At 41.4% G+C, this 23,202-nt stretch overlaps 1 protein-coding gene across 3 annotated transcripts in view; it reads right to left on the bottom strand.

The window, feature by feature from the left end:
- ERBB4 (erb-b2 receptor tyrosine kinase 4) overlaps positions 1-23,202 on the bottom strand; it is a 629,260-nt gene that overhangs the window by 30,266 nt on the left and 575,792 nt on the right. For all 3 annotated transcript variants that reach the window (XM_030453944.1, XM_030453945.1, XM_030453946.1), the window contains exons 21-23: positions 5,664-5,819; positions 2,897-2,972; positions 763-909 (exon numbers count right to left, since the gene is read on the bottom strand). In XM_030453944.1, coding sequence (XP_030309804.1) covers positions 763-909; positions 2,897-2,972; positions 5,664-5,819 — 379 coding nt within the window. The remainder of the gene's footprint in view (positions 1-762; positions 910-2,896; positions 2,973-5,663; positions 5,820-23,202) is intronic.

Raw genomic sequence — 23,202 nt, 5'->3', positions numbered from 1 at the left:
TTTTTGTACAAAACAAAAGGGAAAGGACCACAGAAGATAGATGAGACATCTGTATGTTAATCTCACTTAAATTAAGTCAGAAACACCAGAGAGCTGTTCGTAATTCTTTTTAAATGAGAAGCATAGCCTTGGAGGACGCTACCACTAGTGTGGCTATCTTGGAGATAAAAGAGAAGGAAAACCCATGTGCAGTCTGTTGTCCTTTTTTGCTAAAATAAAAATATTCATTAATTGTTGAACTAATAATCATTAAAAAAAATTATCCTCTCTGTAGCATTTACTGTATGATTTTAATTTTACTTATTATCACAATCATCATTCTTGTTACTAACAATAAAACATTCATGGTTTCTTTCCTTAATATTTGGAACCAGCATTTCTTCTCGCAACCTTCACTGGCTGGGTATCCATGTACCATAATTATGTTCAATACTATCTTTTTTAACATCAAAATCAATTGTCATGGAAATGACAAGGGTTTACAATAACAATCATACAACTCTGACTTCACAGCAAGAATAGGCGATACCAGCTGACAGTAATAAGAAGCTGAGCTAACTCAACCCTTCATGGCTAAATTTGTTCTCTTTTTCAACTGCAAAAATTGTGCATACAGCATTTAAATGGATTTTACAGTATCTGGGGAAGCTTTTGTTTTGAAGCAGCCTGACCTAGCACCCTCAGAGGTTATAGATGCAAATGTTCTAAATCAGTCCTCCTTTTGCAGTGACCATAGGGATGTTCAAAGCAACAATTACTTACACTTCACCATCACCATATAAACATCAATAGTGCAGATTGGAGGCTGGGGCAACCTCTCTCCCTTCTCCAGCAGGTCGGGGATCTCTCGTGTTGGGATTCCATCGTATGGCTTCCCACCAAAGGTCATAAGCTCCCAGATGGTGACTCCTAGAGAGAAAGGAAGAGTGTTAATGTTTGATGTTGTACTACTCAGATTCCTTCCCAGTTTCTTCCAGCACAGGATTCTGGCTCAGTTCTGGACTCCAATCTCTTCCTCGTTACCAGTGCCTGTAAAAACACTAAGGTTTGGTTTGGCATTAAGGAGATCCAGCAAACGGTGAAACAACACTTTGTGTTAATCATTAAAGGCAACTTCCCTCAATATTTTTCCATGTAAGGCACAGCATGACAGATCTGAGGCACACAAGAAAGGTTTAAGACAAATAAATCATGATAAAGTAAATGGATACAATAACAAAAGTATACATCACACTCTTTTATCACATCCAAACAAGAAGATGTGCTGCTGATGTACTATATTATTTTAAGGGGAAAAAACCAACAGATGTTCCCTAACTTAGAACATCAATTGCCCACAAATATAAAGCACTGAGTTACATTATGCTATTGTCTTTTTCTTCTAAGTCATCCACACCCACTGGTACTTGTTTTTTTCCTTAAATCACCCTACAGATCTGAGTTGTGATACTGCTGTGCTTCAAAACCAAGATCTTCTTTTTGAATAAGATTTGTTCTGGTATCAGAGCTGGAAATAAAGATTGTATACCATAAGTAACAGAATTCATCCCCCAAGAAAATCTTAAACATTGAAAATGCTGCTCTCACACCATATTTACCTTTTTTTTTAATTGCAAAGGTCATTTTAAACATGCCTATAAATCAGGAACCATATTTTGCAAGCTGTTACACTAATGTGAGAGGCGATGGGCAAAATTACCATATGCATAAAACATATTTATTTCACCCTCATTCACCTCTGTTGATGTTCAATAACTATAACTTGCCAATTGTTTTTGGTCTTGTTATTTCTGATTGCAGATATTCTGGGCTTCTTGCATTTAAAATGAATTTTGTAAATGGAGGCATAATCTTTCCTCAGTGATACGGGGTATACAGAATTTGAGAAGAAAGAGCAGCTTTACATGATCTATTTAACTTTAATGTTTTTTTCAGCTATAGAGAAGAGGGCAGTGAATAAGCCACATCAAACAGTGTCTTTTGCTGCTACCCACAGGTAAAAATGAGTAATGAATAGAGTTGTACACCTTTTTGTTTTAAAATGATAGGACCACATGAATTGCAAATAGAAACCCATAGCCCCAGATACTGCTGAAAAATTCTACTTGCAAAGGTATACAGGATTTTATTGTCAATAGCTGTACTACATAAACAGGAAAACAGCTCAGCAGATGTGGCACAACAGCTTGCCTGGATGATAGAATTAATAACATTAAATGAACATCTCATTTCTCAATTGTGACTTGGGTTTTTTTGGTGTGTGTGTAGTCCACCAGAGCTGACCTGTCTAACCAAGTCCCAAGTTATCTGCAAAATTACATAGGTGCTTGTTTTAGTTAGCTTAGACAGCCTGTCTCCTTCTTTTCTTTCTCCTGCTGTATTTGTTCTGTATTATGACAAATTCACTTTTATCTGATTGTAGGTACAGAAAGTCCCACAAACCTGGATATGTTTTTTGACATTCATGGCTTTTAGAGTTAAGATTTTCAAAGGACTGCTGAAAATTATGACCTGCAGCTGTATTTTTATGAATCTGTGTCTGAGCTGAAAGGGGCCTTCTTCTGTCACAATAATCAGCCAAACTGTTACCAGCCCAGACCTTCCGGCAGTCATCCCAGCAGGGACATCAGGATAATGTATTTTAGTGAGTGGGGAAGTAATGCAGGGCACAAGTCACAATTGCTCTTCAGAGTTGCACATTAAAAAAAAAAAAAAAAAAAAAAAAAAAGAAAAAAAGAAAAAGAAAAAAAGAAAACAAGAAAAAATTTAAAAAGGAAGAGCAAAACCTGCTGGAATTAACTCCTCTAGGAAAACAGGGTATCTTTAACCAAGGAACAGAACTTGGCTTAATGTTTTACAAGGGACAAATTTTTAAACCAGTTGAGTGGAAACTTACCATAGCTCCAAACATCACTCTGATGAGTAAATTTCCTGTAGTGTATGCACTCCAGAGCCATCCACTTAATTGGCATCTAGGGAAAGAGAGAGAAATGTAACCCTAAAAATATAATATAAGAGCAGTACAGATAGATCCTGTACGTAGACATCAGCTTCCTCCCTCTTTTCTTTTTCATCTCCATCCTTAACAAAAAGCAGCACTACCCAGTGGGGAAAGTGGCTGTTCCTGCCCTCTCGAATGGGACATTGACTCCTGAAACAGATGGAGGTGAGAAAGATGAACAAGTTACCTACAGAACTTCTCATACCACCCAAATTTAGTGATTCAGATGTAGTGAAACAATTAACTTTTTCATCATATCCATGTGAAGATGGAAGCAACACAAAAAGTACACCCAATCCCCCTAAATCTGTAGTTCATCAGAGAAGATGGAATACAGAAGCTCCTTTGTCTCAACAATTTGCAAAACCAGACACTGCTATTTTGACTGCTCTCTGATGAGGCTACTTAATAATGCAGTGTCCATAATACTTCAGAGTCTACATAATCATTATTGAACAGGTAATGGTGAAAATTCAGAATTTACAATGCTTAATTTCTAAACATTGCTAATATTTGCTAGGAAATTAGCCTTCCCAGTTCTCTGTATCATTACTTTCTAAGAATTGCTCCTGAAAACAAGTCAGAAGTCCCAAGTCAGCCTCTGGCTCTGAATCACTCCTGGTGAGAGCTGGGTTCTTCTGACAGAGAAGTCTACACAGGCAAACACAAACCTAGGCTTGGCAAAAGGCTTTTCCCTCTAGAGTTTGTGTTAAAATGAGATCCATGGTGTTTCCTATTCTTGAGCTGGGCCTGTGAGGCCCAGCCCTTGCAGTCCATTAATTTCTAATGGGCAGACATTAAAAACAGATTTTTAGCTGGCATGGACTCATATGGATCACCTCTAATTTGGAACTATTGAACATGTACTGGATAAACAAGAGAGATACATAACTGAAAGCAAAATCTGAACAGATGGTGGGTGTAAAAGCAGAGGATGTGTCTTCATTCAAACCCTTATGAAAATACCTTTTATGAAGTTGACTAATGAACATAAGCTATATTGTTATGGCAAAAAATAGCACACTTTAATAAAGGCTGACTTTGCATTGGCAAAGATGGTTTTTCCTCCTCCACTAAACTCTGCAGAAGTGTATTCCTTTCATTCCCATTAAACATGACTGCTTTGTTGCAAACTTGAACAATTGCTGAAATAGCAAAGCTGCATTGCTCATTAAGGGGTAAGTCCAGTTGGAAGTGTCCCCAGAAGGTCTCTCATCCTCTGGACTCAAAAATCTTTGATGATGGGAACTGCATCACCTCCCTGGGCAATCTGATCAACCACTTGATTGTCCTCATGGTGAAAGAAGTTAGTTTTTCCCCTTAACCAGTCTGAATCTGTCTTAGCATGCTCTCAAGATGACTTAAGGCTTGCTAACATCTGGATTTCAAAGGATGCTTCTCTGGAACAAGGAAGTGACATATCTGACATATAAATCCCGCTCCAGAAATCCCAGCAGCGCGATCAGCCTCAGAAGTCCAAGACACCATATAACAGTTCCCAGGGAACAGCTGGTTTGCAAGTACCAGCTCATTTTCTGTCATTCACTGGCTGACAGAGAGAAGAGGCAGATGAGTTACTGAAGAGGGGATTAAAGAACTGAAGGAATCAGGGAAAACTGCCAAAACTCCACCTTCCCTGCCAGGAGGTCTCTTTACTGGGGAAATGGGAAAGCACCGGTGACTTCTTTCAAGCTCTTCACCTCATTGACTGAAATGCTGCTGTAATCCATGCAACAGCTGCCGAGGGCAGAAGCACATGAATTAAGCACCAGCCTATCTAGGAGAAAAGCACACACTGGCAACAGCTGTTTGTCCCAGACAAGGGCATGAGTGAGCACAAAAAATCCCAGAAGATAGGGAACAGACGGAAAGCAAACTGAACATTCAGAAAAAGGAATGACAGGAGAGGCAGAATCCCTTGGGATTTTGTGACACGTTGAAATGTGGAAAGTATGTAGTTCCAGCCTTTACTTTCAGCCTTCTGAATTTCATAATGCATTCATCTGAAGGCATTAGAAATTAGGTGAGGCACTACATGGATGTTGCTTGGTATGCTGGAAAGTAATATGGGAAAATATCTGCTTACAAAATCATCCTCAAGCTACCTTTTTAGTGGCCTGGCGTTCAAAATAGTATTGGAGACTAGTTGCAAGAAATAGTTCACAGACTCTTCCAATGGGATAGATGAGGTGGCTCTTTGCTGAACATATTTAAACTGTCATATGCTACAAACATGTTTTGTGGCCTTTCTTGTTGCTTTCTGGAAAATTACTTGTCTGGGAAAATGGGACTACAAGTTACTGAGGTCTATACTGACCAGAGAAAGGGTTTGCCAGAAATGCTCTTGAACATCCATCAGTCATTGAGCTGAGTTCAGAAGCCTTCAAAACAAGACACCAAATGGAGCACATCAACAAAAACTAATTCTAAGTGTGAAAACTGTTCAGACAATTATATTTCAGCACCTGGAGAAGCTCACTGAACAAAAAAAATGAGAAACTGTTGTCTGTGTTGCCAAACATGGTTTGCTAAGTCACTGACAGACTTTCTTACACGGATAGTAGTGCCATAGGGATAGGTTGCTCTACAGAGTAGGGTTCCAGAGTAATTTCAAGAGGCTTGTCACAGTGATATATTACTTCCAGATATGTACAGCACTCACCTTCCCACCATCAGCATTATACTCCTTCTCATCTCCTTCCAAAAGCCTGGCCAAGCCAAAGTCAGTGATCTTCACATGGTTTGGAGATTTCACCAAGACATTACGGGCTGCCAAGTCCCGGTGGACAAGTCTCCTCTCTTCCAGGTACATCATTCCCTAAAGGACAAAGAATAGTAAAATAAACTCAATGAGCCTTATATGATTCTTAGAACTACTTTTCACTGGTGTCATGTAAAATTTCTGGTGCCCTTATTCATATTCCCGAAACCAAAATGGCCTAGAGGGCAGAAGGTCAGTGCTGCTCTTGGTCTGAGCAGGAATTGGGATAAGATGACCTTAGGTTCCTTCCAATGTGAATGAGATTTTAAGATTCTATGGTAACTGCCAAAGGAAAAAAACAAAACAAAACAACAAACACATGGGTACCTCCTTTGTTCTAGCAAGTTTAAAATCTGGAAATGTGAGACAAAGAAATGAAGTATTATGGCTCTTGTTTTTCAGCCAGGAAATCTGAAAACCATATAAAATAATCAACTTAGCTAGAACCCCACCAAAATTGGGCCACACTGGGAAACAATCCTAGCCTGAAAACACCAAGCAAGTGTTTTCAATACAAGATGAAGCTTCTCATCCATCTCCAAATGGCTTTGAGTTGAACATAATTTTCACCACCCTCAGTAGATTAGAAGGAAAACAATCATTTAGTCCAAGTGCTGTGACACACTTGCCTTTTCGTCTTCTCAAAATTTTGCATGTAGTATTATAATAAGACACCAGGATCAATGGACATTTTTAAAATGAGTATATGTATTCTTTTAGAAGCACTTTTGTTAACAAGCCCATCCAGCCCATCCTTTAAAGATAAGGTAACATATACTCAAGCTGGCTGACCTCACCACCTTACTCTTACTCTGATGAGAGACTATCTACCACCAGTATGGAAGCTTACATGATGTTTTGTGACATCGAGATGAACACCAAATCTTGGTCTCACTAATTATGTGACACACAAAAGATAGTCAGGCAGGGTTACAATTTCATTAGAAGGCATTTATGACATTAACCATTATTATAAGAACTTACCGATGAAATTACACACTCGATAATTACCCTTAAGGTACCTCTTAATATATTAGCTCTGTATAATATATATGGTAATTTTTAAAAGTCGTTGTTGAATACAGAAGACATCACATTATCCCATAATACAGATGATAATTCAGAGAGTTACAGATTGTGATTAAAATAACCAGATTACTCAGTGTCATGGGCTGGATTTTATTCCCTTTCACAGAGTAAGAAGCTCACATGTGCTCATGCCTTTACACACATGGAGGACACTGTAAATGGGTGAGCCACCATTCATGGTCACTGAGCCACAATGTAGGCCTTTTTTGACAGAAAGTGGATGTCTTTAAATAAAGCACCAAGTGGAGCTCTGAACTGCTGTGGCTTTTATGTGAAAAATTATAGCGCAAATACTGCTAAAAGGTTTCAAAACACACAGGAGAACCTTTAGCATAAATAGTATTTCTTTTTTATTGTGGTAGGCTTTACTGCAGTCAACATGAAGGTGGCTTGAAAGGGGACACAGGGACTCTGGCATGAAGTAAATTATTTTATATTTTGAAGGCACTTTTAACTGAAGTAAACAGACCCTCCTGCCAATAGCAAATCAACGCTTTTGGCTATTGAGCATTGGAACTCTGAGTCTTTGAAAGCATAATGTTTTTTGACATCAAATTAAAACCTGTAGGAAAAGGCAAAATAAGTCTCATACATCAACCAACCTTGAGTTGCACAACAGACACACCATGAAACCAAAGGCTTCCCACAAGAGCTGCCACTTGAAGAAATCCAACCAGAAAAAGTCAACACAGCCCATAGCAACAACACTGTGTAGTAGAGGCAAAACAACCACAAAAGTGGTCCCATACAACTTAGATGGATTGGGGATGAACACAAATCCTGTTTCACAGCTTCAGCACTGACCAGTAACCAGAAGGTGCTACAAGGCATTGCCAGACACTGCTGATCCCACTGCTGCTCTGGGAAGCAGGTGAACCAGAGCCATCTCTCTGTCTCACATCCCTCCCTCCACCAGCAACCACTCTGATGCAATGTCTGCAGGTAGGTGTCAACCAAAATGTCTGGATATCTCTCAGAAAGGCACTGAGAGAGCTCCATGCCCACGCTGAGTTGAGGTGAGCAGGGCCTCTGGCCCACGGTCTCATTTCCAGCTTTGCTGCACTTACAGACAGCACATCTGACCCTAAGGGTGCCCCAGGGTGCCCTTAAATAGCTCTGCAGCTCCTGAAAGTGCTGCCCTTACAGCCAGGATTCCTGTGCAAACAGAGGAGTCCTGGTGCTTCCCCCAAACATTGCTCACAATGGCTTCCTCTAAGCTACCATGGGGTTAAGCACCTTTTCAGTCTTCCATCTTCCACTGCAAAAGAGTCATCCAAACAGAAATACTGCTAAAACTTCCTAGATTTTATGTAACTTCCAATCCCCTTATCTGGTTGAAATTCTCAGTATCTCAGAAAACAAACGAGAGAAAAGAAAGACCCAAACCTGCAAACAGATCATTTTGGCCAGAACCTGATGAGAACACAAAGCCCCAGAGAATTTAATGAGAGAAATATGTTGGTATCAGAACATATTAATAATAATTAATATATTAATTAATATTTTTTATTTTAAAAATAGAATAATCTGCACCTATCAGCACTGAAATTTTATATAGATATTGCATATTTCTTCCAGCAGAAATGAAGAAATAGAATTTTGTCTTGTTAAAATGAAAACAGATGACCTGCACCAAGGCTTTAGCCTCCTGTCTTTAGCTAATGGTGGCAGGAATGGAGGGAAAGGTGTCCAGAAACATTCTTCATTGAAAGGGTAACACTTAACGATAAATCCTTCATCTTGTTTTATCCTCTTTATATATTTAATTTCCAAGTATGCTTTTAAACATGTAGAATAACACTTAAGGATGTTTCACTGTTTATTCTACTTATTCCTTTCCATTTATTTCTATTACATGCTATTATTTAATATTGTCTTAGTAAGATTAGATTTTATTCAACCAAACCTAATATTTTTTTATGAACTAGAAAGATGTCTAATCACCAGCCTGAGTACTGTTCCTAACCACTGCCACACCTGTTTTTCTTTTCTGTCCAGAAAGAGGGTAGAAATAGCTGTCTGTACATCACTGTACTCACAGTTTACTTCACCTCTGTCAAATAAGTTTCTCAGGGCTTTTTCCCATCTGTGTTATCTGCAAAGCTGAAAACAACCCATGGAGGGTTTGTCAGCTACAAAATCCTCTGCAGGTTCTGCAGAGATGTAAATCCTCTTAGAGATACCCAGTGTAAACATGGTTGATTTTCCTGATAGCCTATAGACAAGTTTTAAAGGTGGATGGTGGAAATATATGAGAAAAGTTATTTATATGTATGTTTTCCATTAAAAAGATTATACAAGCAGACTGAAAACAGCCTAAAAATGGCAATCCTACAGTATTCACTGCAGCAATGCTGTCCAAAAATATAATACACCAGGAATCATCAACTGAAGATATTTTCAGACCTGGCAGGCAAAGTGCTCTATGTGTATCCCTGGTATTTTTATATGACACAGAGGTATAATAAGAAAAAAATAATCACTACATTACACAGATGGTGCCATCACCACCCAACAAGCCCGTGATCAAATACCAGGAGAACATTTGGTGAGACTTATGCAAGTGACCTTAGACCCTGGCAGCAGAAAGGGATCTGTTTATAAAAGTGATACTTTGAAGTCTGATCCAAAAGACACTTTTTTGCTGTGCCATTTGAGGTGTGATCTGTGAGGCTGAGGAAATGAAGTGCCCTTCAGGACTATTCAAAATTAGAGCTATGCAGAACCCATATAATTATTGAAGCATAAAATGTTCAGATAATAAGAAAATCCACACTTTAATAGATGTATTAGAATTTCCTCTATAGGGTGGGATTTCTATGCTGAAACCACTGAGAAGGAAGAGTTCAACATTAAACCCTTAAGGATCAGTTGACTTATTATCTCTGAGCCCAGATTCATCTCACACAAATGCAAGAATCAACCATGACCTACCCATCACTGAGACTTCCTCATCACAGTCATGGCAAAGGCTTCCTCATGGAGAATGTCATTAGAAATGAAATTACTGCTTGGTTACTTGAACACACAATCACTCTCTGAATCAGTGCCTGATGCTATTAAGAAGTCAAACAGCCACTGCAAACAGCTATAACTCAGATAAGTTGAGGAAGTCCCTCTGGAAATTCAGGATGACCAAGGTATAGCCTTTTATCTTTCACAGCTGCATCCCTTATCTGCACCCAGTTCTAGAATCATGTGCAAAGACAACCCTGTGCTGTATGGATCTTTACCTAGACACACACAGCAGCAAAACCCCCCTGCAGCCCAGATCCCTTGCATCCACCTGATTATGAAACTGTGAAAACCTGAATTCTCCCTTCAGAAGCAGACACAAATGCCCTAGCCAGGACTTTGATTAATATTAAAGGTTTTTATCCTTGCCCACACAGTAATTAACCTATCCTGACCATGTGGCTTATGCATTTCACACAAGGCTTGCAACAACACCAAGGAAACTAATAGCAATGCTGAGGGGTAGAAGAATTTGCTTGTAATTTTCCAAGGCAGCTTTGTTCAAAGGAGGGAGGTGGATGGGAAAGATGGAAATGACCATTAAGAGCTTAAGTCCTGTAAGAATTTCCTACTTGTCACTTTTCAGCCTTTATAATTTCCTGTGTAAAAACTAGGGGCAAAACACAGCAACAGTTTTACTAGCTGAGGTGAATTCTGCTCCCTATTAATCAGTTAATACTTGGAAATGAACTAAAAGAGAATAAAATTTACCTTGTTGAGTAGACTAAAAGTTAGTTTCTTAAGAAAAGTTAGTTCTTAAGAGCAATAGAAGAAGAAAGACTTTTCCTATGAAGCGTTTGTGAAGTCTCTAGGACTTTGGATAGACAGTTTTGTTATGGGCATTTCAGGTACAGTGAGGTGTGCTCATGTTCTTTCCATGAAAAAAATGACAGAAACTTTAAAATGAGATAACATATGCTGGCAACACACTGACATAGGACAGTGGGAAGGAGATTTTGTGTCAAAAAATCCATGGAAGGAGAGAAGACAATGGGATGTGACATCTTTCTGATCTTTCCAAGTGCTGAACTGCAGTAGGAAGTATCAAACTGGTTTCATAAAATATTAGGACTTCCAGTGCTACAGACAGGGCACCATCAGTGATACAGAGAGGTATCATCAAAGGCAGACTAATGGTAGATTTTTTTAAAAAAGAACAATGAAACTCTTCTGGAAAGTTATGAGTTTTCCCTGGAGATCTCCTGCCTTAAAGACAGGGTCATAATTTAGTCTTTTCTTACTTTTCTATCCATGTTACTTTATGCTGCTGCCATTTGCCTCCCAGTTCCTGAGGGCAGTTTTTGAGCACAGCCTCCATCTGTACAGCTCAGAGTATAAAAGCTGCAAGGAAAGACTGTTTCAGTCTTGATTTCCTTCACTTTTCTGGACTTTTCAGAATCCTACCTCCCTGCTGAGGATGCTTCTGGATTCATTTCAAAGGTGGCAGCTGCCATTCAGGGTATGTTCAACTCTTTGAATTGCAAGAGCCTTGACAGAAAGACTTTTCCATTAGGTGCCTGTACTTCATTTCCAGAAAAAAGGTATTCTTTACTCAGGATGAAATTTAAGCAGCTTTGTATGCTTCATTAAAAGCAAAATCCCTTTGATTGCCAGAGATGAACTGAAGTGTGTTGAATCACTAACTGAAGAATATACATATGCCTTTGCAAGATGCAAGACCATTCAAATAATAAAAGGAGTAAGATAAACTACCTTCAGCTGCCCCAAGAATTTCAACAGTACCAGTAGGCAGCAGACATGCTACAAACCCTATTTCAGCCCCCCCCCCCACAGTGTGACTTTTTGCTGGTTTCTATAATAAACATTATTTTTCCACTTAAATAGAGGGAACAATGGTCTTATGTCATTATGAAATTAGGAGCAGCCTGTCTTTCTTTGATAATACCTTCCACCCACCAAAGCCATCACAAGTGGCAGATTCACCAAACACATATGTGAAGGGAGAAAATTTCAAGACTCCAAATCTCATGGACATTAACCTCCAGCCTTGGAGACTGCCTTCTTTCCAGCCTAATAACTGGAGGCAAGCTTAATAACAGGAATCACTGCAGAAAGCTTGAAATTATCACCTTCTCCCCCATTTATTCCATGGAAAAGGTGTAATTTTACCTGGGGCTAAATCTGCTTTCAAGGAAAACATGGTGCCCTTTGTTGTCAGGAGCAACCAGAATCATCTGAGTAGCTGTTACTCCAGAGATAACCATGGGAGGGGAAAACTGACACTATTCTGAAATACACTGACTCAGCTGCAGAGGTGTGATTTCTTATGCAGCTCTGCTTGGAAGCTGCTCCTGGAAGGTCATCCTCACAGCCAAGGGAGAGTCAAGGATGCTAACAGTTTCAGTCCAATGCTGCCAGACCCAGCGGGGACTCACACCTTATGATATGCATATCTCCACCAGGTTAGCTGCCCAGAACTTCCAAAAATGTCTGGAGTTCATCCAATTCCACTAAAGCTGGCAAGGGAGATCCATTCCTGCATCCTGGGGTGTGTAACTCCAAATATTTAGGAATTCAATTACTTTGGATTCATATAGGGGAAGTTACTAAGTCTCTCTCTCTTTAGTAAAAATAGACAAAGAAACATGATATCATTGTATTTTTCCTCATCTCATGTTCCTTTGACTAAGTTTGCTCTCTCAAGATTTGCAATAGCCTATTCATAAATAAGAAGCTGTATCTTGGTATATTGGTGAAGGGACTCGAGCACAGATCCTATGAGGAGAGGCTGACGGAGCTGGGGGTGTTCAGCCTAAAGAAGAGGAGGCTCAGGGGAGACCTCATCACTCTCTACAACTCCCTGAAAGGAGGTTGGAGCCAGGGGGGGGTTGGGCTCTTTTCCCAGGCAACTCTCAGCAAGACAAGAGGGCACGGTCTCAAGTTGTGCCAGGGGAGGTTTAGGTTGGATATTAGAAAGAATTTCTTTACAGAGAGGGTGATCAGGCATTGGAATGGGCTGCCCAGGGAAGTAGTGGATTCTCCATCCCTGGAGATATTTAAAAAGAGACTGGATGTGGCACTCAGTGCCATTGTCTGGGAACTTCAGTGGTAGTGGATCAAGGGTTGGACTTGATGATCTCTGAGGTCCCTTCCAACCCAGCCAGTTCTATGATTCTACAATTCTATGATTGCTGTTTGCAGCTAAAGCTGCCTGTCCTTAAAAGCAGCCTTAGGATACAAAGCTGACACAAGTGGCTGCATTTTCCTACAACCACTTTGAACCTGTCCACCTGACTGGGACCAGACAACTGAAATTTTGCCACACCTGCACTCTGAGTTGGTGTAACATGAGCTGTGTGGATCTGTGTATCTGTGCCTGCTAATAAATCCCTTTTATCATAGTCCTCCTGTGATGGTGTTGGGTGGCTTTGGGCTAAATAGCTCAGAGCACACAGAAACAAGCCCAAGACTGCCTGTATTTGACTTAAGAGGCAGGATCCTAGGGTAGTTGGAATACTACCCCTATGGAAAGCTGACCAGTACAAATACAATTCCTGCACAGGTAGCTCAAGTTAGTTTTGCCAGGAAAAGAGTCAGCAGTGGTGTTTTGCACACAGATCAGTCATATATCTCTCCACCCACCCACACTGGGTGTGTATCACCCAGAAGTAAAATTCTGTCTGCTTACACATGGGAATGTGATCGTACATTGGTTTATTCAGCTAAAGCACAAAATTGAGATAAGCTGGCTTCATACCTAGCCACAGGAGGACAGACACTACCTGTGGCAGTGTAAACATGCCAGCTATCCATCAAAAGAACAAGTCTGGAGAAAAAAAAAAGCCAACATCACATCTCTGCTCTGCATGACATGGCTGCTGCAGTATCCTTGTTCCAGTAATAGGTGTCTGAAAGCCTGATTCATTGCAATGCTGAGCTAGGGCACAAGACACAGACATACAAAAAGATGCTCAAGTATAACAGGTCAAAACAAAGTTAGGAAGTGAACGAGAAGGGAAAAAGGATATGAGGCTATCATTTATGTGAGAATTACAAGAAAAATTCAGGCTACTTCGAAGTGACAGGTGACTCCTAAATGGAGAACAACTAAAAAGAAATTAGAGCAAAAAGCAAGTTCACAAGCTTGTGTCATTTAAAGACTTAATTGACTGGAATGAGCAGACATTTTGATGGGCCCAGACCCACAGCCACTCTAACTTAAAATCTGAGGAGTGCCTTCCCACCTCTGCAAAGCAAAGATGAGCAGCTCACTCCTGAACTGACTTGTTCACAGTTCTTACGTAGAGGGGTCCTTAAAATGATGCTGCCTGTCTTGGGAGCCTGTTGAAATTCCTCAGGCATCACCAAAGGGGAGTCTGTTCCACTGTCATCATCAATCACATCCCTTGCCTGAAGTACTGTGAAAAGTGTGAGTTCTTTCCCTGGCTCCCTCATATTATGCAGACATCTAGATTAGGTGCTGCTGAACATAAAGAGCCTGCGAAACACTTCATGTTCTTCTGATGAAAGATGTTAAATAAATACATTTAGTAGCATAAGAAGTGAGAGACAAAACAGGGATTTTGATACTGCCCATCTTGTGTGTGCCTTCAAATTCTGGTCCCTCCTACAGCTTCATCTGTGCAGTTGCAATACAGGCTGTTTAGGATGCGAGAAATTCCTGAAGGAGGGAGCTGAGGAGTTGCATCTAATCTCCATTTTGCAAGGCACAAATTCACACTCTTGCCACAGTGCTTCCTCAAGACAGCTGAGCATAAGGTGCTCTCCTGTGTCAGCTTAGTGCCTTCAATGGGCAAACTGGCTCATATTGGCTGCATTACCACTGCATGTGAGCCAAGTATCCCAGCCTCTGGGGCTGGGTGGTCACAGGCTACTTAAAGTTTCTTGCAGTACCATTTCCTTATTCCCAAACTGCTCAAAAGGACAGGGATGTTCTCCTATAACCCACAAAGAAATCACAGCTCAGTTTATGGTACTGAGCCCTAAGAGATGAGAGAAATTGTAGCTTGTAGCTGTACTTATAATAAGCACATCGCCAGTAACCTGGATACAGCTTTGCAGCTCCTCTTTATTTTCCCTCTCTCTCACATCCCCTCCTCTCTACTCAGCTCCCTCCAGGCCAACATGGATACCATGCCAAAATATACATTGTGGAAGAGACACACCAAGAGAGTTTCTCACCCTCCAAGAGCTGTAATAGGAAAAACTTAAGGAAGTTCCTTACTCACGAGTAAGGGATCACCCTCAATACTTTGATAAAGTACTTAGCATCTGATGCATCCCTGCTGGCTCTGCACTCTCTGCTTCTCACAGGGGCTTCTGAAGGTGAACACACAAAGTGGTCGGGTGTTCAGCACTGTCCTGTGCACTGCCACGTGTAGGCAGAGAAAAATGCCAAGCAGAAATCTACTGACTTTCTGATCCATGTAAGAAAAAGCCTGACTACTTAGATGCAGGTTTCTGTTCTACTGCAGGGACATCCTTCCTCAAATGTACGAGGCCTGTGCTCTGCAGGTCAGAATTGAACACTTACTGTCTCTGCTCCCGTTAACACAACTCACCTTTCTTCAGGATGCATGGAAGGACTGAGCAGTGTTTTGGCTGCAGCCATGGATACATGTTGTCAACACTTCTTTTGTTTTGTTTTGGATTTTTTGATTTTTTGGTTGTTTTTTTGTTTTTTTCCTGTAAAAGAAGCCTTTAAAAAAGAACTAATTGCCTAAATAATAAACTTATCACTGCAAAAGTCTCCTTACTGGGTAATAAACACTCACTGCCAAGTAACTACAGGCTGGCAGGAGCACAGTCCTTATGACAAAGACTGAATTATTGCTTCAAAAGCAAATCCTAGTAACCTGTGCTCCACACGCCAGCAGGAAGAATGTACCAGTCCTCTGATTTGGGGAGTGCTCAGAGACTTCAGATTTCAGCTCCAAGTGGAACACAAACTCCTGGAAAGTGTTTGATGCTTTTCAAAGTGGCCACCAAAGAGAGATGTACCGGCACATTAAGAATTTGAAAGGGCTTTTTGAATGCTATTCTTCTCTCAGATTAATTGCTACAGTTAGACTAGTTCCAGCTCCTTCTTCTGAAGAGGCAGGCAGGCTCAATGTGTCCTATAAAGGAGCTCCCTGTGCCACTTCAACATCGGAGCTGTGGCCACTGCTTTCTTTACACTCTGTAGTTATAAACAGCACGTAAGGGAGATACCTTGGCTTTCTTGAAATGAAGCCTGCAGAGAAGCCAGTGTTTGGGGAGCCAGCAGCATACTAAACAAGAGGCTGCCTTTCCCCCACCCCAGCCACTGACCTCTTGCCAACACAATTACAATTGGGAGAGTATATTGTGTAGTGCATTCAGTCTCTCCGAGAAAGTGTATTTAAAATGGATTACTTCTGCTCCTTAGGCAGGCGATCAATAGAGATGTGGACTGCAATAAGTACAGAGATGTCTGTGGGCTGCAGCACTTATCCTCTGTGTCTCTTCAGAAATTAATTAAAAATCAATGAAGTGTGCAGCCTATTAATAAGGCACCTCCAGATTAACAGATACAAGAACAGCCTTCACACAGTTTCAGAATGAACACAGCCACAGTGCAAACACATTAAAAATTCTCCAGCACTTCTAACAATAACATAAGAACAGTGACCTTTCAGAGCTGTGCCCTGCATCTGACTGAACTGTAATATTCTCAACTTAATGCACCCCTAATAAATTATATGCTGTTTGTTTCAAGTTGGTTAAACAGGAGGACCTGGGGTAAGCACTTAGAGGCTTCAGAGGTGCTGTGCTGGCTCTACAGAAAATGGTCTTAAGACAAAGCAAAATCAGTGGCATGAAGATCAAATACAGCAAACACCTAACAAAGGGATAAGTGCACATTGTAACTCCTGGAGGTCACTCTGGGGATTCAGCAATAAATGACAAACTCACTTACTGACTTCTCCAACAACCTGAAGACTGCACCTTGCAACCTAGAGAATGATCAATTACAGTGAAAGATTCAATCTGCCTGGTTTTAGAATCAGCCGGGCAGGGGCTGGAGAAAGGCATTTTTATTGCTGCTTTCTGTCACTCAGCATCCCCATCCCTACTACTCTTCCATGGCCCAGTACTGTTAGCATGGTATGAGCAAAATACAAAGCAGCTTATAACACACCTAGAGATGCCAGTCCAGGACTGGGACCCTGCTGAGCAAAGAACAACATATACCCAGGGCAAGAGCTTCGCTCTGATTCCAAGAGATGAGATTCTAATTAACAAACTCACTCTATGCTAATAAACAGCAATATAATAAATAAACATTTAATAAACAAAGCTGTGTTTTTAGAAGGAGAAAGATTAAATTATTTGCCAAAGATCACTGATGTTGAGGCAGAGGCAGTGACTGCTCCTTGGTCTCAGCAATCCCCAGTCCAATAAAACACCAATATTCTTTATTAAAACCTCAACTTTTTCAGGCAGCTTTTTGGGAAAATGGCCCAGCAGCAGACAATAATTTTCCACTGGAAGTGCAAGGATAAACTGACATGTCATGCACTGGATGCAAGGCTTTCTTGTATTCATCTTACATACCATGTGATGATAATAAAATACTTGACAAAACATTTCTTTCCTGTACTCTGTGTACCAGGCTGCTTCAAATGAGATTACATTTTTGGACAGATGAACTTCTTACTTTCTCCCACTCTTGGGCCACGTGCACTGAGCATACAGGGAACATTGAAGTGGCCACCTTGTGTGTACAGATGAAAATCCCATAACACCATTAGCAGCTCCCTGCTCTGCAAAAGTCAAATATGTCTATATTTTCACTGATCCCCCTGGAACACTTGAGGGGATATTTTTTTGCCTCAAGACACATATTCCATAGTGCACTTCAGGTCCAATTAAAAGTTTTTAACATTATCCAGGATTCTCATTAAATTAAATATTGAGTTGTTTTTTTCTCTCTCTCAGCAGACAGCATGTTTGGGGCTGAATTTCTGAGGTAGGCACCTCTACTTGAAAGATGTTCCAGAAGCACATGCAGCTTCAGGGCTCTGTATTAACACTTTAAAAATCATCATTTCAGTGTCAACAGGAATACAGCAGGATGATGGAAGCACCACTTGTCCTGGAAACTGCTGGTTCCACAAGCAATTCTGCTGCAAGGGCCACCAGACCCTGCAGGAGAGGAGCAGAACAAGGGTTTATTTACACTCCCCCACTCCTCTTCTCACATGATCAGAGCAAGTACTCAGTCTGAATGATGGCTCCTGCTCAGGATGGCAATGCTGTGCTACCAAAGAAAATGTTCTGAATTTATTCTAAATGCTTCTGAGAGTCTGATTCAAGAGAGTTTTTTAATAAATTAAAGCTTTGAACTTCCAAACTCTGTTGCCACTTGGTTTCTGAGCACTTCTTAAACTTCCACATCACAGGTAACCATAGTTACATATTTCATACTTTTTCTTTTTTCCCCTTCTCTAATTGAGAAGCTTATGATAGCTGACTTAACAGGAGAGGCCAGCCACATAGAGTGTGCAAGCTGATAATGGCTGGAGAAACCTGCTAAATAATCCATTAACCTTATTCAATAAATCCAGAAGAATGCTAGAGTAGGCTGGGTGGAAGACAGAAATGTTGCTTCAAGAGGAGCATATCTACCCTCAGCTATGAAGCCACATGGTTTGTGATGGTTCAGAGCATCACCGTGTTGCCAGTGAGAGCCTGCAGGGTGTGAGTCAAACTGACACTGTGCCCCAGGGCTCCTTCAGCCTGAAGAGCCTTTAGAGTGCTGGGGAATCAATCATTAAATACTGCCTGCTGCTTTGTTCTTTACACTTCATGATGCTGAGGAAGATGTTTACAACACAGATAATTTATCCAAGGATATAGGAAAGGGCCATATGCTCCTCTGGGCCCCTCAGTTCTGGAAGGATATTGAGGTCCTGGAGTGGGTCCAAAGGAGGGCAACCAGGCTGGTGAAGGGACTCGAGCACAGATCCTATGAGGAGAGGCTGAGGGAGCTGGGGGTGTTCAGCCTAAAGAAGAGGAGGCTCAGGGGAGACCTCATCACGCTCTACAACTCCCTGAAAGGAGGTTGGAGCCAGGGGGGGGTTGGGCTCTTTTCCCAGGCAACTCTCAGCAAGACAAGAGGGCATGGTCCCAAGTTGTGCCAGGGGAGGTTTAGGTTGGATATCAGAAAGAATTTCTTTATGGAGAGGGTGATCAGACATTGGAATGGGCTGCCCAGGGAAGTAGTGGATTCTCCGTGTCTGGAGATATTTCAAAAAAGACTGGGTGGGGCACTCAGTGCCATGGGCTGGGAACTGCAGCAGTAGTGGATCAAGAGTTGGACTTGATCTCTGAGGTCCCTTCCAACCCAGCTGATTCTATGATTCTATGAAACAACAGCCAGTGACAAAGAAAGGGACAGGGGAACACTGCTCCCTGCCCTGCAGCAGGTGCCCTGTCCCTCTGTGCCTCAGCTCAGCCCTGCCTAGGCAGGAACAGGGACTCCATGGAGATGTGATAATGCATCCAAGGCAAGTTTAGACAAGTCCTCACATTAAATTGTTACAGGTTGCACACACAAAATACAGTATAATTCTACCCTACTCAGATAATTACGGAGCACTGCCTGCAGTACTATTTTGTGCTATAGATCAATTTATTCCTCCTGCAAAGTGGTTTGACAGTTTTACCAAGGGACCCCAATGCTACACAGAGGAGAAACTACTTTTGAAGTCAATGCCTAAAAAGAAACCTTTGCTATGTTCTCAAAATGGAACTGATTCTTCTTTTTGTCTAGGTCCCAGAGATTCCTAAATGTGGTTTGGCTCAAGCTTTCAAAAGCCATTAACTTTTGAGGTGAATCCTAGCATTAGAGGTTTCAGTTCCCAAAAGTGAGAAACTTCTCAGTGAGTGAGAACAGTGAGTGAGAACTGGCTGTTCTACCTGATCACTGTACCCTTCCAGCTACAGCAAATACTTCAGGTACAGCTACATCTTTGTCAAGCTGTCTCCAGAGCCACAGATACCATGATTTATTCGAAAAGCAAGAAGGCAACTCATGACTTTGACATCTCAAGATCTGAGCATGTAGGTGGGTGAATACATTGGAAATTTTGAAAGCTGCTGAGCTGAAACAGGTGACCTGAGTAGAACAAAGAGGAGTCGGGGCAGGTGGATTTCCACTGATAGTAACAATTCAAGTGATTTAATTCCTGAGTCACTACAAAGAGAACAAAGAGAGTTTTTCCATCTACTATTGGCTGAGACAGGTTCAAGCTGTGGATCAGTGCTGCTGCCACTGCACAGCTGGAACCTGCAAAGTGGGTTTACAGGGGTTTTAACCATTGGCAAAGTAATTTCCCATGGAAGCACAGAAAGCCTGACACCCTTGGGCTCCTCTAAAATCTCAAGTCTTTGAGAAGCCTCATATTTGGCCTTTATCCCCACCTCTGAACCTAGGCCCTTTTGCCTCTCACTCTCAACCACAGCCATGGATTTTTTCAGGAAGGATATTGAGGTCCTGGAGCAGGTCCAAAGGAGGGCAACCAGGCTGGTGAAGGGACTTGAGCACAAGTCCTATGAGGAGAGGCTGAGGGAGCTGGGGGTGTTCAGCCTAAAGAAGAGGAGGCTCAGGGGAGACCTCATCACTCTCTCCAACTCCCTGAAAGGAGGTTGGAGCCAGGGGGGGGTTGGGCTCTTTTCCCAGATGACTTTCAACAAGACAAGAGGGCACGGTCTTAAGTTGTGCCAGGGGAAATTTAGGTTAGATATTAGAAAGAATTTCTTAACAGAGAAAGTGATCAGGCATTGGAATGGGCTGCCCAGGGAAGTAGTGGATTCTCCATCCCTGGAGATATTTAAAAAGAGACTGGATGTGGCACTCAGTGCCATGGTCTAGCAACCGCAACAGTGTTAAAAGGGTTGGACTCGATGATCTCTGAGGTCCCTTCCAACCCAGCCAGTTCTATGATTCTATGATTTTCTCTGATTTACAATGACAAACTACTAATCCTGGCTATGGAATACACATGGAGCATTGTCTGGAGTGGCCAGGAATTCCTTGTAGCAGGAATCGACTTGTTCCTCTAAGCTGTGATCAAGACATTCTGGGGACTGGCAACTAACACCCTGCCCAAGAAGTTGTTGCCATTCCCCTTGTGGTTCTGCAGCATCACTTCCATGCTCAGAGTACTGTTCCAGCACTGTCAATTTACCAAACAGCCACAATTTTTTCTTACCAAATTGCCATACAGGCACATGAACCTTCTTTTTCTTAGTACTGAAATGAGAAGATTCATAAAAGAAAGCGTCTGCTAATAGTAAAATCATTACAGTGAGTAGAAAAGTCTCCTGTTGATTTTGGCTTATTTGGATCTGATCCAGACATATGAGAAATCACTGAGCACTTTCCATATGTCTCTCAGCTGGAATTTTTCAGCCATACCTCCATCTCTTGGCTGCTTCATTCACAGTTACTTCCCTCTCTTTTATGCTGCCTAGATATTTCAAAGGCTCAGCAGTAGAAACTCACAATTTCCCCAAGGACTCAATCATGCTGGGTTTTTTTTTGTCCTCCTCTTCAATTAAAACTAACTGGCACCAGGCTTAAAATATTTCACTAAAACACATTGATTATAACATAGGCAAAGGATCAACATAACCCCAAACAGAAATACTTTTAAAAAGGTCTTTACAGTAAAGGCTATTTAGGAATATGGCAAGGAGAATCAGGCTGTCACTGAGGAAAGTATAAAAAAAATAGGTCAATAAATGCTGTCACCAGGTGGCATGCAGTGTAATGAAAATAACTTCTTTCCTAGAGGCAACTAGCTAAATTGAATAGGTCTGGGATCATATATGGGCACTTATCAACTGGCCCATGAGATTATTACTAGATGGTAACACACCCAGATAGAATTCTGTCTTTGCTTCTCCAGAAAACTCACCCAACTCCTCCAAATTGCACCACTGTGAAAAGTACTTTTAGCACATCAGCACACACAGCACAGGTCATGTGTGCATCTCCATTCTCAAGTTCTAGAAACATTAGAATTAACTCACAAATTTCAAGCCAAGTACATACAGAATGGCTTTGGCAAAATCTGTACAGCATCTGCTAAGGGTCATGGCAATGGGTGGGATGGGGCCCAGCAGCTGAAATTCTGTCACAAGAATCATTTGAACTGTCATTAGCTTTTTTTGGTTTTTTTCTTTTTTTTCTTTTTCTATTTTATGTATTTTTAACTTGGCTCCTTAAGAAATCAAGCTGGTGCCATCACGATGTGTATTTATTTTTCTATCTGTTCTTCCCTAGTAATTTTTGATGCTTTCCATTGTTTTCAGCTCAACTTGGCACTACACTTGTCTCAAATGTTTTGCATTCTTAAGTTTCCTGAAAGCAGATAGCCAAGGAGAAGAGAATAACTGAAATAGTTTTCCTGCTATTGTGATCACAGTCTTTCTTGGGCACTAGAGACTCTATGTAAGAGACAGACATTATTGAGGATACTTTAACTAGCACTAGGAACATATTAAATTTCAGATAACCTAATCACTAGACATAAATCACAGGCAACCAGCTCTCAGCAGCTCTACTGCTCATAAAACTGCTTTTCTAAAGAGCTCCAGGGGGCCTCATTGATCACAAATTTCATGAAGTTCTATCGCAGGAAAAAAAGCAGCCTTATTTACATACCCTTACCTAGACTAACACTTAGGGCTTGGTCCATCTAACCTGGGGACAGAGAGACCTGCACAAAACTACCCATGGGCTGCTGAACCCTCTTTTCCTTGAGTTGCTAAATGACACTTAAAGGCAGCAACAGAGATGCTGGTAATGGGGTCAGAGAGAGGTGTGGGGTTTGGGGTTTTTTGGGGGAGGGGTTGTTTTTTTGTTTGTTTCTGGTTTTGTTTGTTTGGTTTCTTTTTCAGGAAAACTGCTGAAAGCTTTGTCCTCCAGATGTAAATTGCTGTGACACAGCTTCACACAACTTAGCCCAGGAGAGGCTGAAGACTACCTGGCCCCAAATTTACATTAGCTATAGTTCTCTGTGTAGTGGTATACCCTATGTGTTCCTGTGTGTACCTGTCCAGGTGTACCTGTCCTGACCAGGTGTTCAGGAGTGGAGAAGACACAGCAAGGAACAGTTCCCCCTCACTAACTCTGGGGCTGTAAGCAGGGTGGACCTGCAGCTTAAGCCAAACTGTCTACAAGTTGCAAAGGTCACAACTGCTTGCACTACAACTGTTTTAGGCTCGCAGTGCATGTAGGTATGGAGGGAGACAAAGTCTTCTCATCCTGGAAACTCCCTGGGAGCAAGCCAGAAAATTGCATCTGTACCAAGCTGGTAAATCC

This window comes from Calypte anna, chromosome 7 (genome assembly GCF_003957555.1).
Source record: "Calypte anna isolate BGI_N300 chromosome 7, bCalAnn1_v1.p, whole genome shotgun sequence".
Taxonomy (NCBI): Eukaryota; Metazoa; Chordata; class Aves; order Apodiformes; family Trochilidae; genus Calypte; species Calypte anna.
Note: the sequence above shows the minus strand (reverse complement) of the source record. Positions and strands in the feature narration are given on the sequence as shown.